The sequence below is a fragment of the Helobdella robusta genome, assembly GCF_000326865.2.
Source record: "Helobdella robusta unplaced genomic scaffold HELROscaffold_77, whole genome shotgun sequence".
Taxonomy (NCBI): Eukaryota; Metazoa; Annelida; class Clitellata; order Rhynchobdellida; family Glossiphoniidae; genus Helobdella; species Helobdella robusta.
In genome coordinates this window covers 247,177-264,330 of record NW_008705439.1, presented here as the reverse complement: position 1 = coordinate 264,330, position 17,154 = coordinate 247,177, and the positions used below count along the sequence as shown (strand labels likewise).

The 17,154-nt window shown below is 37.4% G+C and overlaps 2 protein-coding genes across 2 annotated transcripts; one reads left to right on the top strand and one right to left on the bottom strand.

Moving 5' to 3' along the window:
- Nucleotides 1-858: 858 nt before the first annotated feature.
- Nucleotides 859-1,968, top strand: HELRODRAFT_194464 (hypothetical protein). The gene has a single exon (XM_009031678.1). It carries the CDS (start codon nucleotides 1,004-1,006, stop codon nucleotides 1,757-1,759), a length of 756 nt encoding a protein of 251 aa, XP_009029926.1. The 5' UTR covers nucleotides 859-1,003; the 3' UTR covers nucleotides 1,760-1,968.
- Nucleotides 1,969-13,169: 11,201 nt separating this feature from the next.
- Nucleotides 13,170-16,193, bottom strand: HELRODRAFT_140872 (hypothetical protein; the record flags this gene model as incomplete). The annotated part of the gene is made up of 3 exons (XM_009031677.1): nucleotides 13,170-13,375; nucleotides 14,768-14,881; nucleotides 15,902-16,193. Coding segments are annotated over 3 exons (612 nt in total), but the record flags the coding sequence as incomplete, so codon positions are not given.
- Nucleotides 16,194-17,154: the final 961 nt, after the last annotated feature.

Sequence of the window (17,154 nt, the reverse complement as noted above, 5' to 3'; positions counted from 1 at the left end):
GTATTTGTGTGTGTATGTGTATGATTTTACCATTGTTTGAAAACTAATTTATATTAACTAAATGATCAATTCACCAACGGGTATTCATATCATGGTTAAGTTTAAAATATTTGTCGTAGTCATGGTATACAACAAAATTCTTGAGATATAAAAATTCTGTCTGTTTTATTTTTATAACATTTTGATTTCAAGAACGTTTGCTAAAAAATTCATTCGGAGTATTTTTTTGTTTGTAATAATATCGTCACTTGAATGAATCAAACCATCTTCATTATTAACATCACTGGCGTCACATCAACTAACATCATCATTAACAGCATCATCATTACCAGCAACATCATCGTCATCATCGTCATTACAACCAACATCATCATCATAAACATCATCATCATCATTACTGTCATCAAAGTAGTTGTAAACTCAATAGCCAACAAATCGATTTGAAGAATAATAAAAATTAAAAATTAATTAGCTGATAATCATTAATCATAATTAATCATGATAATGATTAATCAGTGAAGCAAAGGACTCATTTCTACATTCTGCAGCAACAAATTTAAAATAAACTTTGCTTTAATTACTATCAACTTCGTCTTCTTAGTTATAATTATCGTCAATTATTATCGATCAATAACTCCTTTGTTTGTCACTTTCTGTCACTCAATTACTTAATCACTTTGACGAAGCGAGTCACTTCAACACGGACAAGCAAATTGCAAAGTAATACAAAAAAAACCAAAGATAATTCAAACATTCACTTTGCCGTCAAGTAACCTTCACGAGGCAGTTGTAGGATATATAAGGAGAGTCCTTCAGCGTTTATCAGTCATTTCCAGTTGGAAGCATCTCAGCGAACAACTCGTGCACATTTTTAAACGGACATTTTAGTTCATCTGCTGTTCCTACTTTCTAGTGCAAATAATTTTCAGTCGAGTGGCCAGCAAATCTTTCCAAGTGATAATTTTTGAGTCAACTGTAGAGCGAAATAATCTTGTTGAAGAAAATGTATAAAAAAGGAAGTGCCATGTCACTGAGACGCTGTGAGTTCCAGGCAGAAAGACCAAAGTTGCGAAGCATGTTCGACATTCAGACAGCCGAATTCAAAACCTACATGCTCACCAAACCTTGCGAGCACCGAACTGTCTTGGAGCAAATGAGGGAGCAAAAATTTCTTGAGGAGGCATCAGTCAGGGCAGTCTCCGAACCCTCGCCTTTCGTCGAATGGTGCCCCCCTTCACCAAGCAATTTCAACCTGCCCACCAACTATGACGTGAACGAATCCTCCTACGAAGCTCTGGGTTGTATCATCAAGGGAAAGAAGAAAACGATGCTGAACCTGGAGAGGTCTCTGGAAAACAACCTCGGAAGAGCAACTAAAATCTGCTTCGACGAGGCAGAGGAAAACGAGGAGGAAGTTGGAAAGGGGAGTGGTGGTGGAGTTGTAGCGGAAGTGGATGGGAGCACTGATGTCGTGCAAAGTGTTGAAGAGATGGAACGAAACTTGATTCAATCTTTAGAAAACAAAAAAGTTCAACCCGGCCAGTCCAAGATTTTAATGACGGAAGAAATTATAGCGGACGAGGCCTGGAGGCGACAGAGGTGGCCAATGCAGCCCCTCTACCACTCCACCCCATGCCACAAATTGGACCACCTCCCTCCACTTCAGGACAACTTTATCAGGAACATCCCAGCAATCCTGAACAAACCCCCAATGCGCTCCCAGTGGAATAACAAGAACATTGCAAGAAGGATGTTGTGAGGTGGATGACACACCATCAGTTGTTCTACCACATTATTAACTCACACATAATTCGTTCATATTTATCTATTACTTTTACTTAGTGATCAAACTTTATCTACTTGGTTTTAATGTAAGGTTCAATTAACTTTTATTTATTTTTTAATTTTTATTCCTTATTTTTATTTACAGTAGTTTAAACAGTGGAAAAATAAATTTTGTTCATTCATAACTCGTGTTTTTGCGTGTGGTTTGCGATATAATTTAAAATATTTTAGGAATCGAACTATAGCACATAAACTCGTTTAAGCAATAGAAACCCGTCATAACGTCCTTATTTATCATATCAATTAAAATCGTTTAATCATCATCGTCGTCGTCATCATCTTCGTCTTCATTTAAATGTTAATTCTAAACGCTTAATTAATAGTTCAATTGTAAATTGAAATTGGCCAAATGAAAATTTATTCAAAATAAATAATTCATGATTCTCAAAAAATTAAAAATACTCTCCAGACGGGCCAAAAATATTTAGCACACATTGAAAGAGTAACAGAATTTTTTAATTAAATTAACTCAGAACTTGTTTTAAAATATTCAAAATCAATTTATATAAACTAAATATACATGAAGATATTAATGATACACACACATACATACATGCACACGCACAGATTCAACAAACATGTAACACATGCAAAAAAGCATGCATGTGTTCTAAAAACGTGAATGATGTGATAGCAAATCTTACGATGAAGATTATGATGTGACATTGATAACAATGATGAAAGCAATGATGGTGGAAAATTATAAAGATGGCTTTCATCACTGGTGACATCAACTCAACAAAATCATCCCAAAATAGACATCTTCTAAAACTGCTGCTGCTACTACTACTACTACTACTGCTGCTGCTGCTGCTGCTGCTTCTACTTCTACTACTACTTCTATACTACTACTACTACTACTTCTACTACTGCTTCTACTGCTACTACTTCTACTACTACTACTACTGCTACTACTGCTACTACTGCTATACTACTGCCACTACTACTAACGAAACGACCACAACAGCAACAAAAACCAAACAACTACATCAAATGTGGTTGAGACAGCATTCCAAAAAGTCATCCATGCGTTTCATCGATCAACTTTTAAAAGTCTGCAAGTGGCAACCTATTTATACATTACATACGCATGTACTCATATACATACTCTCTTTCTCTTTCTCTCTCTCTCTCTCTCTCTCTCTCTCACTGTTTCTCTCTTTCTTTAAATGCATATATATTCTCTAATTATATTATCTCCCACTCTCTTCTGTCTTTCTTTCGTTCTCCCTTTCTCTTTTCTCTCTCTCTCTCCTCTCCTCTCTTCTCTCTCTCTTTGCTAGTATGTCATTTAGTCTGTCATGGTTTGTTGTTGATGAATAAAATCGTCGAATTATAAATGCTAGCTCTCAACTGTCACGTTTAGAATATTCAATTTCACGGTGCAGCGGTTGTTATATTATTAATACTTAAAATTTAAATTTAATTTTCAGCATTTATAGAATGTTCGCCGTGCGCTATATCATGAGAATGTTAGTTAAGCGCTATACATTAAAGATTATTTGAAATTTAATTTGAAGTTATAAGGTTTCAAGAGTGATAGTTCAATCTTAGAATTATGGTTTCACAGTGTGTTAAAGTAATAACACACACACACATACATACATACACACACATACGTACACACACATACGTACACACACTTATACAAACACACACACATACACGCACATGCATAAAAACATGCACAAACGTTAATGCACAATTGTAAAATTTAACGCTCTTACAGATCGTTATATTTACCTATTGTAATAACTGTTGCTTTGTCGATGTTGTTTGTTGTTATTATTAACTTTATTATCATTGTTTTATTGCCGTTGTTGGCCACGATGATTTCAGATGATGTTGGTGTTGCTGTCGGTGAGTGTAGTTGTTTATTTACTAGATATATGTACTAGAAAAGTATGCTAAAATTTAACGGCACACTTTGAATTGAAATTCTTGTAAATTTATTCTTCTATAATCTATATGACATTTCTAAAATAAAATTTAAAAAGTTTTTTTGTAGCGTTACTACTACTACTGCTGCCACTACTACTACGACGATTACTACTAATACTACACTAGTGCTGCTACTACTACTAATACTGTTGCTACTACTACTACTACTTCTACAACAACTACTACTACTACTACTGATACTATAACTACTACTACTTTTGCGTCTACATACTTAGCATACTTAACAACAATTAATTCAGAGTAAAAACAATTTGCTAAAAAAAACTTGCATTGCACAACTGAACTAACAACATTGACAAATCAAGCTGATGTTTGTTGAAAGCAAACATTTGCAATTATGAAAAATTTAAAAAAATTTTAAATATTGATTCGGTAAGCTTTTTTCTAAACTTTATATATCGCAGGTAATTAATTTTCCAGTAAAATCTTGATAAAATTTGTTAACCGCCTGATCAGATATTTTGTTTAATTTCATGTAGAACATAATTTCTATCCTAAAATTAATCATTAGAATACTAAATTTTCCCGATAAAAATGTTCAATCATTGTTTGGCCAGACTCAAATGCAATCTATAGTACACTTATGAAACAACGAACTCACAGTACAAAAGAATACAGATTCAATGAATGATCATTCATTTCGTGCTTCATGCCTTAAATCTTCAAAGCACAATCTTTAGGTAACAAATATTATTTAAAAAACAAGAAAAAGTGAGTGAGAGAGAGAGAGAGAGAAGAAGAGAAAAAGAAAAATAACACGACAAAGTTTGAGAGTTAGAGAGGTGAAAAGACGAGAGAGTGATAGGTAGAGAGAGAGAGAGAAAGAGAGAGAGAGAGAGAGAGAGAAAGAGAGAGAGAGAGAGAGAGAGAGAAAGACAGAGAGAGAGAAAAAAACAGAAACAGAGAGAAAAAAAACAAAAAAAATATTTTACTCATAAAACAGAGTAGAACAAAGAAATAAAAATATTAAAGCAATAGAACTTTTAAATGCAATCTAATAATAGCCTACCTATCAGCAGAGGTCCAAGTTATAAAGTGAAGTTTAAACTAGCTCCCGTTGCTACTACTACTACTGCTGCTATTGCGGCTACCACTACTACTACTGCTGCTGCTACTGTGGCTACTACTACATCTGCTAGTACTACTAGCGTTGTTGATACTACTTTTACTAGTACTGTACTACTAAAACTGCTTCAACTACTTATGCCAGTAGCACTATTAATATGAAAAATAACAACTTTAATAATTTATTTTTTAGTATTCTTTTTTATTATTATAACAATAATTAATAATATTAATAATAATTTCTACTACTTGACTATAATTATTATTATTTATTCTGTTATATTCCAGCAGACAATGCTAAGCTTACGACGATATTTTATTGCAGTTTCTTGGCTTATCATTGTTAACTAGATGTAAATTATTAATAAGAAATAATAATAATTATAATAAATACTACTACTGATATTGCTACCACTACTACTACTACAACTACTACTACTATTACTACTACTACTACGACTACTACTACTACTACTACTACTACTACTACTACCAATAATAATAATAATAATAATAATAATAATAATAATAATAATAGCATGATGATGATGAGGATAATGTTAACCATTATAAGATATGTATTCTTTCTTCACTTTCTCGTCAGCCAATATATTTCTGCTTAAAATTTTGAATGTACGTGTTGTGTTTGTATGTGCGAACACAAAACACCCACACACACAACACACTCACACACACATATACATATACAAACACATACACACAAACACACGCACACACATACACAATTGCAGTGTGCGGATTTGATGGCAAAGAGATAGATCTCTGCCTGTTAAATGCAATGCTTTTGTGATGCCATGTTCTACGTATGCGTTCGCTGTTGATGCTTCTGAATGATAGTAACGAAAGAATTGTTATAAATAGTCATAGTTAAATACACACATACATACATACACACACACACACACACACACAAACATTCACATACATATCTATAGTACCCAGTACACCAGTATATAAACACATAAACACACGTACATAAACACGAACACACACACACACATATACTTACACATACACATATACAAACACTCATTCACATATGCCTACATAAGCAGACAAACACACTAATAAATACAAAGAACCGATAGTTCTGAAGAATAATAATAATATCTTATTTAAGCGTGTGTACATACATACATACATGTAAACATACACACATGCATGCAAACAAACCTTCATACATATGGATATACAGACACACACATACACGAATATACACACTAAAGTACAGACAAAGTTTTAAATCTTATGTGCAAATAATTACCACTACACATACGAACATAATACACACACACACACACACACACACACACACACACACACACACACACACACACACACACACACACACACACACACACACACACACACACACACACACACACACACACACGTACACATATGCCTACATACATTGACCCATAAATTCACACATACATTCACACATATATACAAACATTTAAAAACGTGACTGTGTTCATGTATGTATGTGTATATTTAAATAAAATTATATATATATATATATATATATATATATAAAACACATATACATATATATATATATATATATATATATATATATATATGCGTCGTGTTGTCGTTGTGTGTGTGGGTGTGCATCAAACAACGTCATGAGTTTGTGTGCGTGTGTGTATACGTATTTTTTTTCCAAAAAAAATTTATGTGTGTAAGAAGTATTTATGTATGTGTGTTTGTTTGTATGCATGTATGTATGTATGTGTGTGTGTGTTTGTGTGTTGATGTGTTTGTATATGTGTTATTATGCATTTGTGCTTGTTTGTACGTATATGTATGTTTACTTTGTTTATATGTGTATATGCGTATGTGTGTGTGCGTGTGTCAATGTATGGAATCAATTGTGAAATTCACTAGAACTTAAAAACTACATTTCAACCAACTAAATAGAATTATACGATTTTATTCATGTACATATATATGCACATACGTGTGTGCTTATGTGTATTTTTGCTTTTTGTGATCGTGTCAAGATGTGTGTGCGTGCGCGTGTGTGCGTGCGTTTGTGTGTGTGCGTGCGTGTGTGTGTTAGTTGTGGCACGACTATTGCTATTAAGAGAATGGTAGTTAGTAGTTTATTCACAGTTGAATGTGCAGTCTGCATTCACGAGTTGGTTGTCTGCATTCACGAGTTGGTTGTCTGCAAGTAAGTAAGTAAAGAATTGTTAGCGGTGATGGTGATATGAATGTATTCGTGTCCGTTTCATACCATAATTCGAAATTTCAACACAGATACTCTTCATTTTTGTATGAAGATTTTTATTTTCTTGTTTCAAAAACTCGATACTTGGGCTCGGATTTGCAGAGGACTTTGTGGCGCCTGAAACAGCTGGCCTGTTTGATGAAGAAGATTAATTAAATTAATAAAATATAAGCAAAAAAGTATATTAAGAAAGTTCTTTCAAGTTAATTCAACTTAATTTCATTATTTAATAACGTTTGGATTGGCAAAAAAAAATTTGAAAAAAATCCAATCAAATATCGATAAAGATAGTTAAAGGAAAGAAATTATACAGCTGCAAAAGTTTGGAAGAAATTTTTCTCATGAAGAAGAAATCTTTCTGATTTTGGATAAATTTGGATAACTCAATTTTCGGATTTTCATTCACTTAATGCTGCTCCAGTATTCATTCCTCCTTACTAGCATGGTTAACAATTCTTCATAATTAACTACTTTATTTCTCTTAAATCTCTTAAATTTTTGATTTTTAAGCTAAATTATTTGTAACAATTCAATGTTAAATCTTGCAGATATGAAATTGTTAATGATTCCAAACGATTTGAAGCGAATTTTTCCTCTAAAATTAATCCTCACAACAGCCGTCTGTATCATCATATTATCACAAAATGTCATTTTAGCACGTTGGTATATCATTTTTAATCCATATTTTAAATCAATTTCTATGAATTATATGGAGAACAAATTGTTTTTAACGATATTTATATAAAAAATAACAAATTATAGCAATAATTTTTAATTTTATTGTTTTTACATCATGGTCTAAGTGTTTATTTGAGAAATGATGAAAAAAGATTTTAAATAAAAAAACGCGCAACAAAATCAGGTGTTAATGTGATAATTGTTACTCAAGTTTACTTTTAAATATAAAAACGCGACTTTTTTTGAAAATGACTTCCTTAAATTAAATTCGAAATTTACAAGAAATTGATTAAAATTAAAATCTTTTATATGGTGTTAAACTAATTAAACAATAATATTATGAATATTTGAAATATAAACATTTGATTTTAAATGAATGTTTAAATCTTTTTTTGTTTTTCATCTACAGAAGATCAACCAGATGTTGGCTGGACCACCAATGGTTAGTTTTAGACTTTAGTTAGTCGTTACTTTAGTAAAGCTAGATGGCAAAAAATGGTAGAAAATGAAATTTTAGTCAAATTAGTCGATTATTGATTTGAGTAGAATTTGATTAGATTAGGTTTTTTGGCTTTTTTCATTCTTATTTTTGTCAATTTTAAATTACTGACTTCCTCACTGTATGTATGTACATTTTTCATGTAATGTAATCTGTAATGTAATGAAACATTAGTGGAAAAAAATTAAATACATAAAAAAAATTATAATTCACTTTATATTCATTTAAGAATTTATAAAGCAATAAATATATTATTTGTTCCAGGAGTTGAGAAAATTTTTCAGCAGGGAGAAAATGGAGTTTTTGGTAATAACTGCACATTCCGAGGTTCTTACTTGAGCACCGTAGCAGCCAGAGTATTTTTCGACTACAATGTGCCACTCCCTAGTGGACTACTTACTAAATTTTATTTCTTCGTTCAAGACACAACGACTGCTATAGAAGTAGGTAGCAATAGGTTAAAGCTTCAAATATGGAGGCCAATTTCATTAACCAACAACCCAGTTATGTTCTTGGTCTGGCAAAAAGCTATTGTTCTACCCATAAACAATTCACAACCAACACTCTATACTGTGAGTTTTTATTTTCTCTTAAATCTAAATTAAATTATTTTATTTATCTTTGTTTATATTTATTAAAAATATTTCCTTTGTTCAGTATACCCTAAAAGAATTAGTTAGCATGTTGTCTGGAGACAAATTCATTTATTTTTTAAAAATATTTCCTTTGTTTAGTATACCCTAAAAGAATTAGTTAGCGTGTTGTCTGGAGACAGAATTGGTTGGCAATACGATGGCGATGTTGGTGTCATTTCTTTCAGTTACCTCAACACTCACAGAGTTTTTGCAACTTCAGCATATGTCGGTCAGAACCTAAACATCAGTCAAAACATCACATTCGACTCGATCCCTCTTCCCAATGTTTTCTCCATTGCAGTTAATGTCCTGCTAGGTTCTTACATTCACTTTTCTGTATCACAATGGTTTAGCTGATATTAATAAATATTATTGCAATGCACTTTTAGTTTTTTCAAATGTATTCAGATTTTATTGTGGCTTGATTTAATGCTTTAGTGTTGTATGAATTTCAGAATCATTTGGCAATCCCGGCCCACCTGGTGAGAAAGGTAACACGGGCTCCACAGGTCCAAGGGGCAGTCCTGGGGATATTGGTTTGTTAGGATTAGATTCTATTTAATGTATAATACAATGTCTTTTACTACTTTTAACTTTTTTAACTTATTTGCAGCAATTAACTCTCACTAGGATTCTGTTAGCATTATAAAAGTGAAAATGTTAAGCATTTGAAAAAAAGACATTTATTGGTCGTTATTAAAAGTTTTAATCACAAAATCCCATGTTCAGGACTTCCTGGTGCAACTGGCTTACCTGGACAAACAGGTTCTCCTGGCACGGGTGCCACAGGGTTCACTGGTGTAACTGGACCGCCTGGATTGTTTGGACCTCCAGGAATATCAGGACCGTCAGGATTTCAGGGTGGTAGTGGAGCTCCTGGACAGCCTGGTCCACAAGGTCCAAGAGGAGACACTGGTCCCAAAGGTTCTACTGGGCCCCCTGGATCTCAAGGTTTGAAGTGTTTTATCATCCAATTTCAGTTATGGCAAAATTAATTGTGGACATTATTTTTAATGATCAACATTTTTGCAACGATCACTTAGTGTTATAATACAAAAAAAAGTTTTAAATATTAGAGATATTAATATTTTAAAATCTTTTTCACAGGTCCTCAGGGACTTCCAGGCTTGCAAGGTCTTCCTGGAAATTTTGCAACTGGCAGTGGTCTTGGTCCATCTGGTCCAACTGGTCCTCCTGGGAGCCCGGGTAGTCCCGGAGCTACAGGAGCTTCAGGTGCGTTTTTTTTAGTTTCAAGTAACATATTCGACTGTAAATTTTTTATATAAACAGGTCCGCAGGGATCTCCTGGAGTTCAAGGTACCAGGGGATTCACAGGACCTACTGGTCCAACAGGACCACAAGGACCTCAGGGACCAACGGGACCCCAAGGACCATCGGGCAACGTTGGCCCACCTGGATTCAATGGTTTCCCTGGATCAACTGGTCAACCAGGATTTACTGGTGCTACAGGTGGAACTGGACCAAAAGGACTAATTGGAGATCCTGGACTTCCGGGAAGTGGATTTGCTGGAACAAGTGTTGCTGGCAATACAGGAGCCACAGGAGCCACCGGGGCAACAGGGAACAGGGGGGTTTTGGGGAACACTGGTACAACTGGAAGCACTGGTTATACTGGATATCCTGGGGCAACAGGTTCGAACTTTAAAAGCAATAAATTAAAATATTTTTCAACTTAATATATCTCATAGAAAACTTTTCTCCAGCGTTTTTGTAACGTTGTTTTCAGCCTTTATTGTGTGAAACATTCAACCAAAATGATTTATTAAAATTAATTAGTTGCACCATGTTGCAAAGGAATAGTTGAAAAATGTTTGTTTTGTTGTAAATTATCTTTCTCTTAAGTTCTTTGATAACGTTTTTTTTTTTTTAAAAAAATAAATCAGTAATGCATGCAACATAACGGGAAATTTTGATGACATCCTCGCATGCCTTCGTTCATATCAAATCAACGCAGATTGCAAATACACAGCAACTATTAAAGCTCTCCGATAATGTTGATGTATAAATCGCGTGTTTAAGAAAAATAATTAACTACTTTTTAATTATACGCGTCATCAAATATTAAGAATAGTCATCATATTGTCACAAGAGAGCGGACATTTTCAATTCTCTTTCCATTCATTTAAAATTCTCTTTTTAAGTATGCATTCAGTGTAAATACTCAACATTAACTTAGCATCAACCGTATCAATTCATTATGCAGGCATTCCTGGGGACACAGGGAACTTCGGTACTGGAGGGATCACAGGAAGAACAGGAATTCGAGGAAGGACTGGTGCCACGGGACCTATGGGATTTCCAGGAGGATCAGGAATGCCTGGCCCTCAAGGTCCAGTTGGAGCAACTGGATCTATTGGTGCGACTGGGCCCCCTGGTCCAGGTAAATCAAAATTTTTAAATATCTGTTTCTCGTTTGGCTATGTTGTGTAACGTTGAATGAGTATCATTTTAAACATTAATTTTACTTTGGTCGCGATCCATTATTTTATAAATGAAAAGCTCTAAAGAATTTTTTGTTTTTTATTTATTAAATATTAAAAACTTTTCAGTAGCAGCATGATGTCTGAAGTTTACAATTCAATTACAATTACATCCAGTTCGTTGAATCTCAGTAAAAAAGAAGCTGTAATGAAATCATGTACAAATTTAAACAGAAAGATTTTAATATATTTTCGTTGAACTCGTTAATGCGTTCATATTGGTATGTATATGCTGATGCCCTTTTGACGTTTGATATGCGAATATCGCTGCGGTTGCGTCAACATTTGAAGTTGGAAAACTACGATCGCTTGTTGTCCGTGTACAAACCCGATCGTCAAATTATATATTACAAAATTTGTGATAATTATGTTTTTCTTACAATAATTCGAAACGTTTGTAGGCTAAAATGATTTGAACACGAACTATGCTTGTACCGATTGTATAATTCTTTATTTCAAACGACAAGGTAGTATTGAAAGTTATCTTTAAAACTATCGTTAATAGCGTCAAATTTGATGCATTTCTTTTTTTTTTCTGATAGTAACTGCTTTGTATATAGAAAAGAGCGGTAGCTACTCATATCACGTGTTAGAGTAATTGCATATTTAATCACCTGCTAGAAATGACTTTTGTGCATGTGGGTTTTATTACTTTGATGGTTTTTATATATTTGTAAAGTGATTGTGTGCATGTGTCGGTCTGTCTGTGTCTGTGTGCGTTTGACATAAATGTGAATCAATAATTTCCTAAACATTTAATGATAGGAGGGGGTGGATCTCTTGGAGGCGGTGGGGACACTGGTGCAACCGGACCTAAAGGCGCTACAGGATTTTCAGGATCTCCTGGTCAAGTCGGGAATACCGGACCTCCAGGGGTTACAGGTGGGACTGGATTCACTGGTCAAACAGGTAGACAAGGACTTCCAGGAGGTACAGGTTTCACTGGAAGTTTAGGAAAGACTGGCATCAAAGGTTCGTAAATTATTAAAACATTTTTTAGAATTACTATTAGAGAATATTATAAATAAATTATCATTAAATTGCACATTTTTTGTAATAGGTTATACGGGATCAAGTGGAGTAGATGGAAGTACAGGGCCACAGGGTGCTACAGGAGGTACGGGAGCCACTGGACAGATTGGTTTTCCAGGAAATTCAGGCCTTATGGGTCCACCCGGAGATAATGGATTTCCGGGTTCAACAGGTCAAAAAGGTTACCCTGGGGAGCCAGGTTTACCTGGGAATCCTGGTATTTCTGGTGGAGCCGGTGGCACAGGCAGCACGGGAGCTACCGGTCCCAAGGGAGCTAATGGTAGTTTTGGACCTCCAGGCGACACTGGAAATACTGGAAAGCTTGGAGATACAGGATCTACCGGGTACACAGGTAGGACAGGTGCCACTGGCGCAACTGGAACTGGTGGTACGACTGGAGTGAAAGGTGCGACAGGACCAGAAGGAAGAACGGGCGTTAAAGGATCAACAGGAGGTTTAGGCCGTACTGGAATGCCAGGAACTCCAGGATGGACAGGTCCTTTTGGTTATCCAGGTTTACCGGGATCACCCGGCATAACAGGATCCACAGGGCCACTAGGTTTTACTGGTTCAACAGGTTTTATTGGTTTGAATGGTTCACCTGGAGTTCAAGGGGCAACCGGATCTCAAGGATCTACCGGTCTCAAAGGTCCGTCAGGTCCTTTAGGAAATACAGGACCTGTAGGTAGTCCTGGACTTCCTGGGCTAAGTGGAGGAGCTGGTGCACAAGGAGCTACGGGTTTTACAGGATTTACAGGATCGACTGGTTTTTCAGGACTTTCTGGATTTCCTGGTGATACTGGCAGCAGTGGGCCAATTGGAAGAACTGGATCGAAAGGGCTTCCTGGTGCAACTGGAAGGACTGGTGCGGTTGGAGATACGGGTAGAGAAGGAAGAACTGGAGTTCCTGGCAGCTCTGGTGAGCAAGGTAGGACAGGTGTATATGGTGCCACAGGTCCAACAGGTGGGACAGGGTTTACGGGAGCAACAGGAGCTTCAGGTTTGACGGGAACAGCCGGTATTCCAGGAGGTGCAGGTTCGATTGGATCAACAGGAGCAGCTGGGGCTACAGGTTCAACAGGATTGCCAGGTAGTCAAGGAGGCAATGGGTGGACAGGAGCAACAGGAGTTTCTGGTCCAAATGGTAATCCTGGCCTTCCTGGCTCTTTAGGTTCAACTGGATTACAAGGAGCTACAGGACCAACTGGAACTAGTGGATTTCAAGGCGCTACAGGACTTATAGGTGGACAAGGAGGTTATGGATACACAGGGAGTTCAGGTCTTAGAGGAGCTCCTGGATTGCCTGGTCCCATTGGTAATCCAGGTAATCCTGGAGTTGTAGGTGATACCGGATTTTCAGGAATAACAGGTTTTACTGGATCAACTGGATTGCCTGGTTTTCCTGGTATGCAGGGACCACAAGGTTCTACAGGCAGTTCTGGTGCAACTGGAGCAACTGGAATCACTGGCCAAATTGGGACACAGGGTTCTACTGGAAATGCTGGATTTGCTGGGCAGCCTGGACAGCAAGGAACGGGTGGTTTTCAGGGTTTGACTGGAGCTACCGGAGCAACTGGTAACACCGGCAATCCAGGTAGGCCTGGAAATTTTGGACCAGCTGGAAATACAGGTGCTACTGGGCAGACAGGTGCCACAGGTAAAAAATATTTATTTGAATTGTTTGGAAAAAGTACAATTTGAACATAAAAAAAATGTTAAATTAAATGTTAGGAAGCTCTGGAGCTAGTGGATTTCCTGGTCAGCCTGGTTTTACTGGAGCTCCAGGTCAAGTTGGAGCGACTGGCGAATCAGGTGCTACGGGAGCCACTGGTGACATGGGTTTTATGGGTGCTACTGGAAGAACGGGAGCTGCTGGAGTTACTGGTACCGCTGGATTTACCGGAAACACTGGTCTACAAGGTCCGAAAGGAAGAACTGGTGTTAGAGGTGATACTGGCCCAAATGGTGCTACTGGGGCATCAGGACAAGCTGGCAGTACAGGTGATACTGGTATTTCCGGCCAAACTGGGTTTCCTGGAGCACCAGGTTTTCCTGGTTTGATGGGTGCCACGGGTCAACCAGGTCAAACTGGTTTCACAGGTCTACCAGGGGCCACTGGACAACAGGGTCCACAAGGAAGCAGTGGTTCATCTGGAGCTCCTGGTTTTTTCGGCATCAATGGACCACCTGGAAGTACTGGAAACACAGGTAAGTTGTGTTGAAGTAGAGACTTCTAGAATTAAAAACAATATTAATCTTAAATTTTGTTTTGCAGGTATTACGGGTTTACCTGGAGACGTAGGTCGACCTGGTAATACGGGTTCATCTGGAAGCACAGGACTTCCTGGACAACAAGGCTTACCAGGTAACACGGGGACGTCTGGTTTGCCAGGTAGGACAGGCGCTTCGGGAGCAACCGGACCGAGTGGAGGCATGGGAGGGACAGGTTTTACTGGATTACCAGGTAGGACAGGTGTAACTGGAACTGGAGGAGTCAAAGGTCAGCAGGGTTTTACTGGTCCTACTGGAAGTACTGGACCTATCGGACCATCCGGCCCACCTGGCCCACAGGGTTCTGTAGGATTTACAGGTGGTACAGGTGCTTCTGGATTACCAGGTTTGCTAGGAGGAAAAGGTGGAACCGGACAACAAGGAAATACTGGACCTATTGGAGATCAAGGCTTTCAAGGTTCACAAGGAGTACCTGGAAATAATGGTCAACCTGGACCTAAAGGAGCCACAGGATTTACTGGGCCTATTGGATCAATGGGTGCAACAGGAGCTTTTGGTCCTGCTGGTAGGACTGGTGTTTCAGGTCTTCCAGGATCCACCGGTGACACAGGAAATAGAGGAAATCCTGGACTTACTGGTAGAACGGGAATTATAGGTGGTATTGGAAGTCCTGGAAGTTCCGGCAGAATTGGAAACACGGGATCAACAGGTTTATTATTTTTTTTCAGTTTAATATTGACGTTACATGTTATATTTTTTTTATTATTAAATAAAATGCTAATCCAATATTTTTCTTTGATAATTGTTAAAAACTAGGTGCTACTGGAAATATTGGACAAACCGGAAATACTGGAGTAACAGGATCGACAGGTTTTAATGGAGTGATTGGTCAGACGGGAGCTAGTGGTGTTTCTGGAGGAACGGGAGCCACTGGAGCAACAGGTGTGACTGGGAATATTGGTGAACCAGGTTCTACAGGTAGTCCTGGTCAAAACGGTAGCCCTGGTTCTTTAGGAAACTCAGGTGATATTTTTGTAAAAAGTTGTATTATTTAACGATAACATTAATTTTTACGAGAAACTTTTGATGTTATTTGTTTTATAAAGCTTAGTTTTATTGTTTTTTTTTTTAGGAGCTACTGGAAATACCGGCGTGCAAGGTTACATAGGAGCAACAGGGATTCAAGGGGCACCAGGATTTACTGGTGCCAGTGGTTTGCCAGGAGACGTTGGACAACCTGGCATGAAAGGAGTACCTGGAAGAACTGGAGTAGCTGGCACCGGAGGATTTACTGGAGACACCGGCAGCACGGGAGCTACTGGCTCTACTGGCAGGACAGGCGTAAAGGGTTCCGATGGTTTTCCTGGGCTTTTTGGAGCAACAGGCATTTCTGGTTTACCTGGGCAACCAGGTGTCATTGGTGCAACAGGACAGATTGGGTTTACCGGAGTTTTTGGAAACACTGGATCCACTGGAGCTACTGGAAGTACTGGTCCATCGGGAGTCCAAGGAAATACTGGAGCCAGTGGAGCTACTGGTGCTACGGGTGCCTCTGGATTTACAGGTGTTTTAATTTTGTACAATTTTTATTCTGTTCAGAGATTAAATGTGGGCGAGGGTTTTTTACCATGTTATATTTGCTGTGTTGGTCGTCGTCCGAGCAGTATATAGGTTTCGGTTTCGATGCTGTCTTGAAGAAATTCTTAGAAGTTCGCTTGATTTAACGTTTATCCGGTTCAAAATTGTTCGTATATTATAATTAACAAAAGGCGAATATTTAATGGATGATTGCATGTGTTCAATTGTTATTTTGGCAAGCAATGATGACCCTGACCTTAGCTCCTAAAATAGAATGTCTGACTGTATGTTGTTTTACACAGCGTTGTGTTTCTAACTGCATTCTTGAACGTTTACTTATCTGCATCTCGCCATCAATACTTTTGTAGTTATCCTCATGATTGTTTACATACTTTAAAAATACCTCTTGATGGTTTGTTTCATATCTTAACTTATGACTCACATAACCGTCGCCCAAACTTCACATAATATTATTACAATTTAATAAACTTTGACATAATTTTCTTTTAGGCGTTATTGGAGTTGTGGGGCCAACAGGTTCTACAGGTTCCAAAGGTTCACTTGGGTTTTCTGGAAATCCAGGAGGAACAGGATCCTCTGGTCTACCTGGTCAGGTTGGTTATACCGGTATAACAGGGTCAACTGGTGCAACGGGACAAATTGGTCTACCAGGAAATACAGGTTCACAAGGATTCCCAGGTCCCCAAGGATCAACAGGATCCCAAGGATCATTTGGTAGTTCTGGAGGTACTGGTCCTACAGGAATGACTGGCCAAATTGGAGTGCCTGGTTTTCCTGGAAATATCGGACCCACAGGACCTGATGGAGCTACGGGAGGAACTGGGACTACCGGTTTTACAGGTCCAA

Bases quoted from the DNA above. Each gene is read 5' to 3' on its own strand.
- HELRODRAFT_194464 (XM_009031678.1), top strand. From the start codon at position 1,004: ATGTATAAAAAAGGAAGTGCCATGTCACTGAGACGCTGTGAGTTCCAG.